Source organism: Echeneis naucrates, chromosome 3 (genome assembly GCF_900963305.1).
Source record: "Echeneis naucrates chromosome 3, fEcheNa1.1, whole genome shotgun sequence".
In the NCBI taxonomy this organism is placed as follows: domain Eukaryota; kingdom Metazoa; phylum Chordata; class Actinopteri; order Carangiformes; family Echeneidae; genus Echeneis; species Echeneis naucrates.
The window spans coordinates 16411180-16427078 of NC_042513.1; the positions used below are offsets into that span (position 1 = coordinate 16411180).

The window sequence follows — 15899 nt, forward strand, 5'->3', positions numbered from 1 at the left end:
TCTGAATCTCTGTCATTTTGTGATGTCATAACCAAACACACTCCAACCCCCTCAGCCACGCCCAAAAGTTCAGTCCACCTGCATCCACCATCCAACCTTGTTTTACCTGTTTACCTGAAATCTGATGTATTTTTTTTACTGTCAGCCAGTTCGACGGCTCAGCGCCTCCCTTCTGATAGGCTCATTGACCGCAACACTTTTAAAGATTGCTAATCAATAATGAACAACTGTTCTTTTAAAATGTAAAAAATAAATCCAAACCGTAAAAACAAAAAGAATTCAAATATTTTTCGGACTTGTATTGTTCTGGCACAGGAAAATTAATTGGACGGTTACAATTCAGACAGCTTAGTTAATATTGGTGAGTTATAATGGAAACATAATTTCAAATTAAAAAGGGGGTAATATCGCACCAAGGAGAAAGTTGTGGACTCAATGCATGTTCTCAAAAATCACTATTTGTTGTGCCTACAGCTTTGAGTTGGGTTACAATAACATGAGAAAAACAACCGGATCATGATCATCTTTTCCCCCAATGCTCTTATTTTTAAAACTAAACCATAATATTTCCGGTTGTGCTCTGGCTTTCTCTGTACAGCTTAACACAGCTTGTAGCGCACATCCCTCTCCAACTGTAGGACCCCCATGCTCCCCCTTTCTCTCTCTGTCCGTGTGCATATATGCCTCCACGGACACACACACACACACACACACACACACACACTGACTGTTGATACTGTATGTGTGAGTATGACATACATATTCTGCATCACTTGTGCTCAGCTTAAAAACTACCACACCTCAGACAACCATTGTCTCATTTACCATTCAGCAGGGTAACCACCAGCCATGCATTATTTAGCAGGGCGACTCCAGAGATGGGGTGCTGGGCCGGGGGGCGGGGCTCCAGGGGTCCTCTGGGAAATAAAAGGCAGTTTAATTTCTGTGCTGCTCCACCTACTATACATTTAGATAACGAGGAGCATGTAGAGATATCCAAGATTTATTCTTTGTGTAAATCTCCTTCTAGCCTCCCTGATCCAAAATAAACAAAGGACTGTCTTAGAGAGGAGTTTCAGGGGAAGAATTCATCTAACTGGTAAATTATCGGTCTGGGACTTAATGTGTAACTATTTATTCCACAAGTAGCTTTAAGGAGGATGCAACATTAACAAGAGAAGTCTAATAAACCACAATTCAACCAACCCTGGGCTGATTTAAACGGGAGAAATCTTTATTCTCAGCCTCACTAAGTATGCACATTTAGTAGCTTTAACATTCCTTTGAAAATTAAATCCACACACAAAAACACCCCATTAATAAATAAGATACATACACCTACAGTAAAGCATTAATTAAAAAAAAGTGCAAACCATTTAGAAAGGCATGAGCTCATTCTTGTGAAGCAGCTATCTGAACACAGCAGAGCGCACAGCCCAATTAACTTTAGACACCATGGAAATTGAACCTCCATCTTGAAACAAAGGAGAGTAAGAGTTTTTAGGCTCGCACTGAGCCTTGGTGCAGTAGTATAAGACATTAGCAGGATGCAACTGTGAAACTTTCTTTTGGCACTCCCATGATGCACTGTGGTACAGTCCAGTGTGAAAAAAGATGAATGTGCACTCAGCAAAGCTAAAAAGCCATTCATCATTTCTGTTGAGATTGGCAGAGGAGATGCCATGCATTCATTTTTGTTCACTTTGCACCAGTTGCTGTCGCAGCTGCTGCAGCTGAGACTGATATTAAGGAATTCAATTCGCATTAGTCAAAATTTTAAAATAATACCTAAGGAAAAAAAAAAAAAAAAAGCCAGAGGTGGTTCAAACAAACAAAGACAATGGACAGTAGGATACAAATGGCTTTCAAGAAACATCATACATTTCAATACTATGTGCATTCATTCCAGCGAACCGGTATAAACAAACAATTGGAGTAAACTATTGGAAGTTTCAGCAGAAATCTAAGTTATTGAAAAGCCTGATCGTGCCGCTGACTACAGCCAGTCCAAAGAAATCCCTGCTTTAAACTTGTCAGTGATCTCCATTAGGATTTCTGTCTGTGTCCATGGTCTTGTTGGAGCTCCTGTACTTCACACACTGGAATGAATAAATTAAGTGGAACATAAATGTTTCACATCTGAGTCAAGGACTGCCAAATACCAAGAAGAACGTTTTGGTGCAAATGAGGATCCATTCATTGGCCTTTGAAATGAGTGTGTGGAGGACATCTGGAGGGGAGAAGTGGGGGCAGGGCAGTGCAAAAGATGTTCCGTCATTTTCTTCCTTCACATGGCGTCGAAATGGAAACGGTGAGCTTCCTGCCTCTTCTCACGATCATCTGCTTTCTGATCACACACAAAAACACAGAGAACCACACAAACACACACACACACGCAGACAGCAGGTGAGAGAAAGAAAGAGAGAGGGAGATAAATATAATCAGTCACAGTTTTTGCTCTATGACTCGCAATCAGCAACATAATCTTTTAACTTGGCCTGCAGTGATGAACACAGTGGACTCCGCTGTTCTGGTGAAACGGTGGCCCCACAATGAGAGTGTGGCTTCTAACTTTTCTGTATGAAGTGTGCATGTTCTCCCTGTGCCTGTGCCTGTGCGGGTTCCCTGTGGAGAGTCCGAGCACACACAGGTTTATTAGTGACTCTAAACTGTTTGCTTCTACATGTCGGCCCTGTGATGGACTGGTGACCTGTCCAGGGTGGACATCAGGTAGGATTGGCTCCACCCACTTTCCCCAACTGATCCTGTATGAATGAGCAGTACCAATATAGGATTGATGGATTGTATCTTATAAAATACACAACAACATGAAACACTACATGCAGCTCAAACATACACTAAAAGTCAAAAGTTTGGACACACTTTCCTATTCATTTGAATGAGAAAGTGTGTCCAAACATTTGAGTGGCAGTGCAAGTCATTTTCAGAGAGTATATCTGCTGCTTGACCTTGACCATGTTACTTAGTCTTTGAACTAAAAACTGATTTATGGGAAAAATTTATCCGAAAAATAAACAAGTGTCAAAAAATATATGGAATACATAGAATAGTGAAAAGATGTTATTAAAAGGTGATTATTCTACAGGGTTGTGGGGTGGCAAGAACCAATCCCAGTTAATGATGGACGAGAGGCGGGGCAGCCCTTCACCACATTGCCTCTCAGTTCCAGCGCCGACACATAATCCTGTTTTGTAAAGCGATCCATCTGCGGTGAAGTTAATAAAACCGCTTGTTATGTCGCCTTCGCTTGTTTACTTGAACCAAACAAAGTCTGATGGTGTGTGATTTCAGAGCAGGAAATCTGGGATCACCGACGTGATACGGAAAACAGCAGTGACTGTCTCTGTCCTGCCAACCCAGTTCTCCTTTTCTGGTTTGACCTCCTGGCACCAAAGTCTCCCACGATCCTGGTATCATACCTTTCACACACAAGATGGACAGATGTCAGAGACAGATCGACATTAACAGTCGCACAACCGTGGACCATTCAGAGCCAGTCAATCCGGTCTGTATGACTTTTGACTGTGGGAGCAAACTGGAGTGCCCAGAGGACATCCATCCAAGTGTCAGGGGACAATGCAATGCTAACCCCTCTCTCTGGACAGCACAGGTGGCTACAACAGTGACGACTGACCAGCGACAACAGTCCGTTTGTTTCAATACACAATTTGGGAAGAACAACAGAGGCCGATATAAACTGACTGACTGGGAGAGGCCAAGTGCAGAAAATGAAATGTACATAGGAACATTTCATAACATCAAAAACTACGACAAAACCCATTTTCATCAAAAGTCCAAAATTAAACAGAAATTAGGTATCATAATGAACACTGGTGTGTACATTTGCCTATGTGAGTAGACTGTTATTCCTGAAACTCAGCCAAAGTTTGGACACCAAAGCTGAAACACACCCCTCTGATCCCCCCTCAGCTGGATCAGTGGCTCCTTTCAGCATCACCAACAAACTGAATGTCACTTTGTTGCCTACTGATCAAATTTGTTGAGTGAATACCAGAGAACAGTTGTAGTCAGTGTTTGGTTTGACTTCTGTTGGGGAAGTTCACCTTCTCATGTTTAATTATAGAGCCACAGGTAAAACAAAAAGTTGCTTCAGTTGTCTGTCATCTTCTTTTCCAGAAGAAGAACAAGGGAAAACATGGAGAGCAGTAACAAGAAACCAGCTCCACCACACACAAACAGACAAACACACATGTGTGTTCCCTCATTGTGTAGGTAAGTGTTTATAAAAGGATAAAACGCGTATTATCATCTGAACGTGGAGACAAACATGGAGGTGTGATGGCTGGAGGTGGCTGCGTCCAGTCAAGATGAGAACATGTTGACAGATAGACCACCTCAGCCTCACAACACCCCCTGGCCCCCAGGGGCCCCATCCATGTCACATGTTGCCCAGTGTTCCTGGTGTGAAAGGTTTCTTACTTTCTGTTTTCCTTCTTTGCGCTCCTAGCTGACCAGGGCCTGTGGAAGCCATTTTGTAAACTCGGTGTGCAGATTGTGTAGGTCCCAACAGTGTAGTAATTTGAACTATATACACGTTTTTTTCCCAACACAGTGGCCATGTGAATGCTATGGATATATATCAACGGTCATAATTAGATTGCACTCCACACCGAAGCTCTCGTCTTTCAACAAAAGGCGTTAAACAGGAAAAACTCAGTCCTGACTTACTGCTTGGCCAGGATCTCTGGAGCTCCACCAGAATGACCATCAGGTCCTTGGTCACCTCTGTTACTAAGGTCCTTCTCCTCTGATTGCTTAGATTTCCACTGGCAGCTATAAGAAGAGTTGTGGATGACAGAAACTTCTTCTATTTAAGAGAGATGGAGGACACTGTGCTCTTGGGAACCTTCAATACAGCCTTCCTTAGATCTGAGGTCGGACACAGTCCTGTCTGTGAGCTCCGCAGCAGCTCCTCCCTCCTCATGACTTCTGCTCTGATGTGCTCTGTCAGCTGTGACAAATCTGAACCTTTCATGTCCAATCAGCTGCAGAAAGCACAGGTGGACTCCACTCAAGGTGTAGAAGCATTTCAGGGATGGGCGAGTCGAAGTGCTCCTCTCAACAAAATATTTCACTTTTTAAAACATTTTTATAACTCTACTTTATCATAAAGCTCTGACATAACAAAGTGTAAAAAAGGAGGAGAGTTGAAGACTTTCTGTTTATAAAAATGAATAATCTAACAAACAACAGTAATTTACTTAATTTACTACACCCACTGTTCCGAAAGTACATTACACTGTGATGAGTTTTGATGAGGATCCAACGGTGGAGGCATGTCTTACTTTAGAGGATGCCATTTGTTAAAAAAAAAAAGTTTCCACATCATCCAGATTGGTGACAGTGAAGTCAATAATGCATTTAGATCTGTTATAGGAGGTTACTGATGGGCTGTGGCTTAAGAGAAAACACGCATCAATTTTCTCACTTCCTCAATACTTCAGCCTGAAAACTGAAGTAAGGCAGATCACGTTGTATGTGAACAGGACCAAGTCTGTTCTCCGACCCTCAGAAGACTGTCTCACCTCTCTTCTTCTCCTCGACGCTAACTAATCAGATGGAGTGCAATGCATTTACTGCATTTCTTTATCCCTTCAGTTTTGGTTTGTAATAAGCTCCTAATTTGTCCTCCAAGACACTGGCAATCAAAGTGATTCATATATTTTTTTTTTCTTTTTCAGCTTCATGTTCATTCAGGAGCAGATGGATTGATGGGATGTTGTTTCCTGTGGATAACTGATCCACTGGGCTGTGCTGTGGTGGAGTCTAATTGGCAGTCCAGGGGATAGGAGCAAATTGTCATCTTGAGTCCTGAATCATCATTAAGCTGCAGAGGCATTGATTTGTGTCCATCAAAAGGTTTCAATGGCGCAGTGGTGGATCTGTGTCTGAAAGCAGTTGGTGAGCTACAATGAGGCATGTCTGTAGTCTCACTGGGCTCTAATGTTAACGTATTAAATCTGGCCTACATGAAGATGGTGGATCTCAGGTTGAGGAGACGGCTTATATTTTAGGTCATGACATATCTTTCCATCTATTTTAAATATGACTTTCAGTTTGAGCTCTGTTATTACCTCAGCTAATTTGTTTTGGACAAGTTCATGGGAGCTGTGTAAAATCCCCTTTTGCTCGTTAGGCAGGACAGCACGTCCTTGCCCTGTGCCTCTGCCCTCCACCTGACTTTGTTATTACAAGAGCAAATACCAGAGGCGGCCGCACAAACACACAGAAATGCCAAATGTCAATCAGCAGGCTCACCCTGACCTTACTGAGTGTCCCGCAGTAAAAGAGACGGGGTAGATGAGATATGAGGGGGGCATGTTAGCGATGTTAGCCACATACAGGATTCACTCAGAGTTGATTATCTGGATGGTTCATGAGATTACACAACATTGTTCTTTCAGTTCAAATGTGCTATTTCACTCTTTCAGGCCAGTCACATCCTCCAGATTGATTATGTTTTTAAAAGCCGCCTTGTTGTGTATTATAGGCCAGTTCATCCACACCAGATAGACACAACACAGCTGAGCTTCAGAGGTGTGAACAGTTTGAGCCTGAACACTCACAGACTGGTTAAATCAGATACAGAAAAGTTTAGAGATTATTACCATCATATCAAAATCACAGTGATCTGAATTTAGAGTAGACATTTTTGGTGTCTGCTTCAGTTTGGATTTTTTTTTAGCTTGGATAATGTTCAGTGACTGGTGACAAAGGTTCAGTCTAGGAACTCCCCACGCTTAAAATAGGAAATTTGCTGAGCTGCATACATTATCCAAACATGAAAAATTAAGTGTATTAACAGGTTATACCAAACAACCAATTGTCTTTGCTTTCTTTGCAGTTAACTTCTTATTCAATTGCCCTAAAAAGGCTGCACATAAAACTCTCACACACACACATAGTTTTCTTTCCCTCCCATCCAGCTGTGCTTGCATGGTGCATCTAGAAATTTGGTTCAGCCATTTTTTTTTTCACATGCAGCGTTGATTCAGAAAAGCAGATACTTACACTCACGTTTCCCAAAAAGAGGGCAATTACAGTGCTTTTGTGTGTAAACAAGCACACACGCATGCACGCAAACACACACACATACATACACATACACACACACACACACACACAGCCATTAAGCCAGATGGCAGAAGGCTTGGAGATGCCAGAAACTTACTGCAGCGCTCAGCCCAGCAGTCAGTATTGCCACCGTGTGTGTAGACGAAAACAAAGCAATCCAAGGAACAAACGGAAGTCAATTTGTGTAACTCAGTGTTAGCGATTGTTTTTCCTTGACTACTGTAGCTCAGGGTACATTTTGCACTGACTGTACTCTGTGTGTGTAACTCCAACAACAATAGCACCACTTGGAGCTGACACAAAAAACACACAGAAACATGCATTTCTCCCTGGCAGACATTATGGCTGCAATGCACAGGAGACGAGACAGAAGCAGGCCATTATAGCTGAAAGTTCTTCCAGGTGGTGACCCAGAGAGCAAGAGAAAGAGAGAGAGAAAGTGTGTATACATGTCTCAGTGGGAGGGCAGATTGGTCACAACCATCTGCTGCTGGTTGTGACCAATCTGCTCGCTTTCTCTCACACACACACACACACACACACACACACACACACACACACACACACACACACACACACACTCTTACGCTCACTTTCTCTCTCACACACACACACAGACACGCTATCTCAATCCAAATTTTAAGTAGTAAATCAGCAGGAAGAGGTGAGCATTAACTCAGGCATTGTGTGTGTGCATGCGCGTGTTAGCGTCCTGACCTTCTCTTGCCAGTGAAGGATGCCAATAATGACAAGGATGAAAACACACACTCCGATCAGTGCAATGGCCGTCAGCAACACACTGTTGCTAGGAGTCAGGTACAGTTTAGCACTCCAACTAAAAAGAGAGAGAGAAAGAAAAAAGACCCAAATGAAACTTTGCCATATGTTGTTTTATGTTTTATTAGGCAGAAAAACTATGTAATTAGCGAACGGCACACATTAGTAGAGATGTGATCTAATTAAGCTGAAATTAATGAATGCATATGCCATTGTTTTCACAGGTGAACCCAGTGGCGCTCTGCTCGGTGTCTGGTATTTAAATAATTCCAGTACCTAACCACCTCTGATATATTAAATTCATCAGTTCACAATCTGCTAACTCATAGTGTTTGTCAGAGGAATACCAACGCACCTGCTTTTTGCCTGTGAAGTCTCATTTCACTGGTGAATACACCCAGTGTTATGTTGCTATATAGACGAGGGTGTATGTGTGTTTGTCAGTGTTGAACAGCCATCTGGAGCTCTTCCTGGCATTGGAGATACATGTGAACCATGAGATAACATGAAAACACATGAAGTGTGTGAGCATGCGTGAACTGGCACACACATCTGGGCATGGTTTTGTCAAGACACACCATGAAACTATACTGAGCTCAGGCAATGGTAGCTGGACTGTATGAAATCAGATGAGGTGGTTAAAGTGTACAATGGTATCCATGGGAACATGTGTCAATGAGTCCTCCAGAAAAAAAGTGGCACTGCTGTGAGCGATGAAAATGGGCACATATGAGCTGTTTATACCCTGTGAAATCCCAGAGGATGAGATTTTTGTACCTGCGAGGTTTGTTGTGTGGGAAGGGGATGACGATGAGCTGAGAGTTGGGAATGATGGCCGTCCACTCCTGCTTCCTTATGTCCTGCAAATGAGAGAGAAAACAGATTTCCATAAAAGACACGCACTCACAATATGTATGTTAAGCCCTCTGGGTAATAGAGTAATGGAGTCCCATGGTTTGTCTCAGCTACTGTGGAGTGGCTATTTTAAGCTGTGCCTTTATGACACAGACAACCTGCTCCTTGAAATAAATTACTGTCGCTTTGGGGAGAAACAAAGTTTTCCTGGTGTGACTGTGCCTGTGGAGGTATAGAAAAGTATATTTATGTGGTGTGCCACTGTGGTTGTTTGCTGTGAGGGTCCAACCATCAGCAAGTTATTATCTCGGTCTCTGTCCTGGTAAAATATAAATCATCTTTTCGCATCCTGTAAGTTGACTTATTATGGCAGCACTGAAGCAAACTTTGAAGGCAGAATACATTGGAGGAAACTGGAGCCACTGCCTGAGTGCGTGTTCGCAATTATGTAAAAAGCAAACACAAACTCTGAGGTGATTTGGGGTAATTACTGTCACAACAATTTTTTCAAGCAGCTCAGTAATGACAAACTTCATTATTGCCTATAACAAGAATACAGAGGGACTTGTCAACCAGTGACAGTGTGGGTTCATGTGAAAAAAAGGAAGATCACATCTGAAGAAACTGGCAAAAAGAAGAGAGAGAAAATGGCCAAATCATAAACATAAACTCATGCTGCCCCACCTTTGCTGGGATCTCTCTTCTCCAGCCTGGGCCTTCATCACAATCACATAACTAGCTGTGCTTTCACATGTTAACTGTTCACACCACATTAGTTACATCACACTCTTTCAAAATGAAAAACTAACCGCTGTAGGTTTAAACTGCAATTCATTTAGAGACATTTGTTTGCAGCTTCCTAGTAGACAGCTTTTTCACTTTGCCAAGTTTTTAGTTTGCTGCCTTAAGGCTGAGCATTCGAAGACAACATCCGATATAAGATGTGGACGCAGACTGTGTTAGAGCTCTGGATACAACAGCGTTTGATATCTGCCTTGTGCCTGCTAAGGCATCGAGAGTATGCTCAGGCTCATTTGGGGTTAAGAGTTCACAGGGTCATTGAGAGGGATGAAAACATTGATGCTTTTTACAGCGCTAATCAAACTTGTAGCTAGGAGGAATTTACAATTCCACTTAAACATTTGGCATCATGTGGAGGTGCCCCTGCTCTTTAATTAGAGCTCTCTGTTCTTCATCAATTAAGAGGAACGACATCTTGCAGCTATTTTGAATGAGTGTGCAGGAATGGAGTTGCTTTTTACATAACGAGCACATTCTTGCCGCCAGCCCTGTCCCTTAGCTCTTGGAAAGCGCTGCCGTTGCGGTACGGCAACTGGCGGGGGAGCAGAGCGGGAGACGAGTCAGCCTCCACTACTGCTGCTGCCTGGGAGCAGATCCGATCTGGCTGTTTGGAAGTGAAAAGTGTTCCGAAGTCTTCAGAGAGAAAGAGAGACACTCTGGTTCAAAGCCAGGAGAACTAGCACACTATGAGTGAGCGAGGGAGATGGCTACAGAGATGGAGGGTGAAGGAGGGAGTGAGAGTGACAAGTGAGAGACTGATTAGTGAAGTAAACCACTCTGAGCAGCAAAGGGAATCCCCTGGGTGGAAGATAAGTGAACAGGACGACAGAGACTAACAGAGAAAGACTGGGAGGGGGTGAACAAACGAGAGCAATGATTGGACAGAAGATGGAAGATATCCAAGTAGATTTTATAAAACCTCTCCTTCTGTGAAACAGCGGGCAGGAACTCGCTCTTAGGAGGGAAAATTGTTAAGGGCACAGCAGGAAGGATGGTGAGAGAGTGGCAGAGGGACAGAAATAAAGACAGAGAGACACATAACAGAAATGAGAGAGAGATTGATCAAGACACTTGACAACCAGAAAGATCCAAACCTGCCGACTGAGCAGGGTGGTGTAGGGTACAGGATTTTTCAAATATTTCTTTGTTCTTGTTCCTTAAGAGTATTCTGCAGCTTCTCCTCCTCATTACAGGTAAATCTGATGGAGTTAGTTGCCCCCCCCCCAAAAAAAAAAAAAAAAAATCTTTCCATAATGGGCTGAATCTTTAGGCATTCATTAATTCACTTTGGAAAGGGAATGGGCGAGTCTGAGGAAAAATGGGGAAAAGAGAGATCGCTTTTCTTTGCATCAGAAAAGAGGGAGCATATGTGGAAAGGGGGACAACAAAGTAGCTTTTCTGAGTGTTCTTGGTGCACTACAGTTTCTGAGCCACGGACCGAGCAATCTGCAATTGTAATCAGCTGCTTGAGAAAGACCTTGGTACCACACAGTAGGGAAAAAAGGACCCTCTCGTGCCTAGTATTCAGTGTGACAAGTACAACGTGTGTGTGTGTATGTGAGAGAGGGAAAAAGTGAGAGAAAACAGAGATGGAGATTAACCCTGAGAGAGCTGAAGTGAGGAGAGCTGATATTTGAGGTAGTGTAACAATGTGGCTGAAAAAAAAGTCCAGTCATTGTTAAGTAAAGATGCATTTGAAGTAAAATTGTTGGTATAAATAAATAAATAACTGTTGGTATTTTTCATATTCAGGCACACCTCAACTGACTGTGATCAAAAGGAGTTTTACTGTGAGAACTCAAACAAATGAAATGGCAACAAAAGTAAAACAGCCTGCAATTAACAAGGTCCATAAATAAGCCAAAGATTGCCATAGATATTTAAGAGCACTGTGTGTGTCTGTTGATCATTCATTTAAAATAAATGAGTAAAAAAAACAGACAGAACTCTCCCACACTCCTGCAAACATTTTGAGCAGATCATTTGTCAACTAACATAAACTCCAGCTATCACACATTTGTTTTGTTAACTGGTGCTTAAAAAAAAATAGGAAAACACCGACTGATGAATTAAATATCTCTGTTAGATTAGGGGGATGCTGATCTTTCTGTTCATCGTTTCTAATTTGATGAGAAAATTGTAAGAGGAAAATCTTCTCTGAATCTTCATTTAACACTCTTCAATATAGCCTCATAATCCCTGGAAGAAATGGGTAACATCCATCCTATTATGAATTAAATCCTGTAGCAGTAGAAAAGAAAAAAAAAACAAAATCATTTTGCCCTCCGCTTTAAAACGGTTAGAATTTTTCCTACCATGAATCGGGCCATCATTTAATTTTTTCTCAGAAAATTTTCCACTTCTTAACATCCTGATCCTCTGGTCGTTCTTGCTCATCTCTGACTGATTTTTTTTTTCTCCCAGATTTACTGCGTAGACACCAGCCATCTCTGCCATGTACTGTTATTCTCAGGTTATGATGCTCAGAAATGACTTCATTTGGCCTATGACACGCATTGCACATGCGTTAATAAGCCTTTTATAATTTTGATGCAATTTGCAGCCAGTGTGTTGAAAGGGTTTAGTTTGGTTGGGGTAAACACCATTTCTTCTGCAGCTTCTCTAAAAGGGTGCTGCAGGCTGTCAAGGTAATTTAACCCTCTCATATTTCCTCACCGTCTCTCCAGGCTCCCGGGGGATGCCAACGTAAAGGTGGTCCAGGAAGTTGGCGCTGCGTCCAAGGCCCAGCACAGTGTAAGGCAGCTGGAGGGAGAAGTGAGCTGACTGGCTCAACTGCCCAGCTGCAAGAAGGTTGAGAGAGAATAGGTAAGATTTTTAGCAGCAGTGAAAAGATGCATTGTACTCAAAATATAATGAGACCCCAGGATAGATAAAGTGTCTAATGTCTAACAGACATTTTTCTGTCTGACTTTTAACTGTGAAAATGTTGCTCATAGACTGAAAGTGTTGGTGTGTCAAAGAGTCTGACCTTGGGCACAACTGATGTACCTGAAATACTTCAGGAACTATTAAACGCATTGGTCTAAAAGCTAATGGTCTCCAAAGACTGGATTACACAGACTTTGACCTGCCCAGAATTTGTTCTCTGGCAATGACCTGTACCTTTAGTTGGTTAGGGTTAGGGGAATTGCTCGAATTGCTGAATTGGTCAAAACTGTTCAAATCACTTTGATGAGCACATCACTCTCATTATCTGGTCAAACTTCAGATTTTCCTGTAGGCTGCTTTATGAACAGATACTTAGGGAACGTTTGTAATGCCAGCAAACCAAACATACTGACTTATCATTGAAGTGGACACAAAGGCTTGGTTTAAATTCAAAGCAGAGTATGTCTGAGAATCTGAGTATGTCTTCTTGAAAAAAGGTAACAAAAGTGCTGGTTACTTATCAATTCTCACCTCAAGCCCTGCACATGTGTTAGAACGGAGGAAACCCATGCAGACGCTGTGGGAACCCGCACACTCCGCACAGAAAGGCCCCAGAACCGAACCCGCAACCTTCTTGTTGTGGGGTGACAGCAGTAACCACTATGCCACTGTGCCGTTACATATCAGTACGTCTTCTTTTTAATTGATCTTTTTAATTGTTTTTCTCAACTTACAGCTCTCTCATAAATATACAGTGTTGCTGCCTGTAAGATTTGCATTTCTTTATTCATTGCCGACTGCACAGTACTGTGGACTGAACTATAAACATTGCCCCCATTTTCGTGACTGATCTTGTGCTAGTGTGGCTCTAGTGGCTCTACCTTCCTAAAGAGACCATTAAAGTTTTCCCTAACGCAAAGCAATCAGCTCTGAGCGAATCCATCCTGTCCATGACTGTCACTATCTGGACATGAAAAGAATAATGAGAAGTAAGGAACGCACAACAGAAGCCAGAGGGACTGCAGCGTGAGACCTTGAATTCTGATATCAAGAAACTTCATAAATGATACAAGGAGACACCTTGGACCAGTGCAACACCTCTACCTCCTTCCTCACCCAATATCCCCCATCCATCCCGTTTTGGATCCCCCCTTACTTATCATTCTCATCCAACCCTCAGTCTCTTGTTTCCTCCTCCTTGCTCCTCTCTCTCATCTCCCCTGATACATCACTTTGATTCGGCCTGACTCATTTTGCTTCCCCTTCTTCTCCTGCCTACTGCTCGTACCCCCTCCCCTTCAGCTGCTGTATCTCGCCCACGCCACCCAACTCTGCCAAGTGCAGCCGACATAAATCAACCTCTATGTGGTAAACAAAGAGAGGGAGAGAGAGAGAGCAAGAGAAGGAGGGATGGGAGAGGAGAGAGAAAGCCTCGAGGCAGACAGTGATCAGAACTAATGTGGATGGACTGCGTATTGCAGGCCAAGAGGAGCACAGCAACAGTTTTGCATCTCTCGCGCTCTCCATTTTCTTTAATATCTGCATTATACTAGTTCAGTAAAAAAAAAAAAAAAAAAAAAAAAGAACAAGAAAGAACAAGATAAAAAGATTTCCACTTTCTAAATCTAATTCAAGTCACACAGACATCCTTATCAACATAAGGATGCAAATAAACAGGGGGGTGAAAAAGAGAAGGGCAGCAACACAGACCCCAACACCAAAAAAACACAAAGCCAGCATGAAGATAGAGTTTAGCTGCTGTCCACAGAAAGCAAAACAAACAAAACAAAGCAAGCAAGCAAACATACAAACCCACTATTATATCTCTGTGTGAGGTTTTGAATGCGACCAAAACTCAAGCCCTCTCGGCAGTCAGGTCGTTTGCCTGCTAACAGAGAAAGGCAGTGTGAGGATGTGAAGGTAATGCAATGACTGGAGCTGAACAACTAACCACCAGTGAAAGAGCTGTGTTTCTCTCCACGATCAGAAAATAGCCCAAACCCCCCTCACCCTATACTCCTGCTTTTATTATACATCATGAAGTGGCCATTATGGTAATTTCACTTCTGGTTTTGTTGAAATCCACTGATCAGGTGACAGACCGACTAAAATGACGCTGAAATACTGCATTAACAGCGTTGCTTTGAGATGAATCCAGCAGGGGAAGCCATTTAAATCAATCCACTGGCTCCTAGTTCTCTGAAACCTGTCCACTGGGCTGGACAGAGCAGAACAGGATTTTTGTGGGGATTGGACCTTTAATCCAGCCTTGGTTGGATGTTCTTGACAGACTGCTGCTCCCCTTCAGTAGGCAAGAGGTGGGTGGCTTGCACCTGGCCACTCAGCAGGGTGGAGTGGGCCTGAGAGGTTGTGTGTGTCTGTGTATGATGGAGGATCAAGCAGGGTTACGTCGTCAGCTGGGAGCCTGGCTTAGCATCTGCTAGGTGCTGTCTGTGTGTGTGTGTGTGTGTGTGTGTGTGTGTGTGTGTGTGCAGACTGGCTGGGAAATATGGCCACGCCTGGAGCAAAGCCATTTCACAACATGGGGAGGCTGGAAAAGGGTTTTATGCAGAGCAGTCTAACAGAGTGTCTCTGTTGTATGTGTGTGTGGGTGTGTGCAAGGGACAGTGTGTTAGTGCGTTTGCGTCCTATCTGCCTATAGCAGAGCCATGGAGGCCCTGGCTGGGAATCCCATCATGCACACATGACTGACAGCCTACGATCTACCTAACAGGAGACAAAGCAAATTCAAAGCAGCACCATCAGTTAGCCATGGTGTGCGTGGATGTATGTGTGCACTGCTCGGCTCTCAAACAACACACATGGTCCAATATGCATTACAATCAATGAGTCAGTCTTCAAAAGCCAAGCCAATAATACAAATACTATTGCTCAGGGTGGCCCACACACACATCTGACAGCAAACACAGCTTTTCAGAAAGACAGGGATCCTCCGACAGAAAAGGGGAAGAATAAAGTTTATCTACTTTATCTGAATATTTCATTTATTGCTGCCAAATCCCAAAACTGAGGAAATCCCCAAGTGGACTGAAGCATGATGAACACATCAGGCTCGACATCATGCTGACCATCACATCCTCATAGGTGAGGCCGTTCTCTATTCTTAACTCTGCCTCGAAAATAAGAGAATGTCTGATGTCTGATATTGTGAAAGACATGTCTCAAGGCTGCTTAGTTTCAAGGTTTGGAGAAAAAGACACAAGACAACAACAATACAAAGACAAGCATTCTACATGTGTGCAGGGAGGCTGGACAGGTTCATCTAGCTGCTGCTCCAAATTATCCCAATAAAGCATGTGGTTACTAAACATTTGTGACTTGTGTTGACGAAAAACTAAGCTGTGTGGTGCACAAACATAATGAGCATTTATCTAATGATCACATTATGATACTGCAACAAGTAACAACTGCTTGTGCAGCTGAAAGAGAGGAGATATAAA

At 42.9% G+C, this 15899-nt stretch overlaps 1 protein-coding gene across 1 annotated transcript in view; it reads right to left on the reverse strand.

The window, feature by feature from the left end:
- Nucleotides 1-742: 742 nt before the first annotated feature.
- itfg1 (integrin alpha FG-GAP repeat containing 1) overlaps nucleotides 743-15899 on the reverse strand; it is a 119727-nt gene continuing 104570 nt past the window's right edge. Inside the window, exons 15-18 of the mRNA XM_029498554.1 lie at nucleotides 12226-12350; nucleotides 8671-8753; nucleotides 7834-7951; nucleotides 743-2347 (exon numbers count right to left, since the gene is read on the reverse strand). Of these exons, the coding sequence (XP_029354414.1) occupies nucleotides 2288-2347; nucleotides 7834-7951; nucleotides 8671-8753; nucleotides 12226-12350 (386 nt within the window). The 3' untranslated portion in view covers nucleotides 743-2287. The remainder of the gene's footprint in view (nucleotides 2348-7833; nucleotides 7952-8670; nucleotides 8754-12225; nucleotides 12351-15899) is intronic.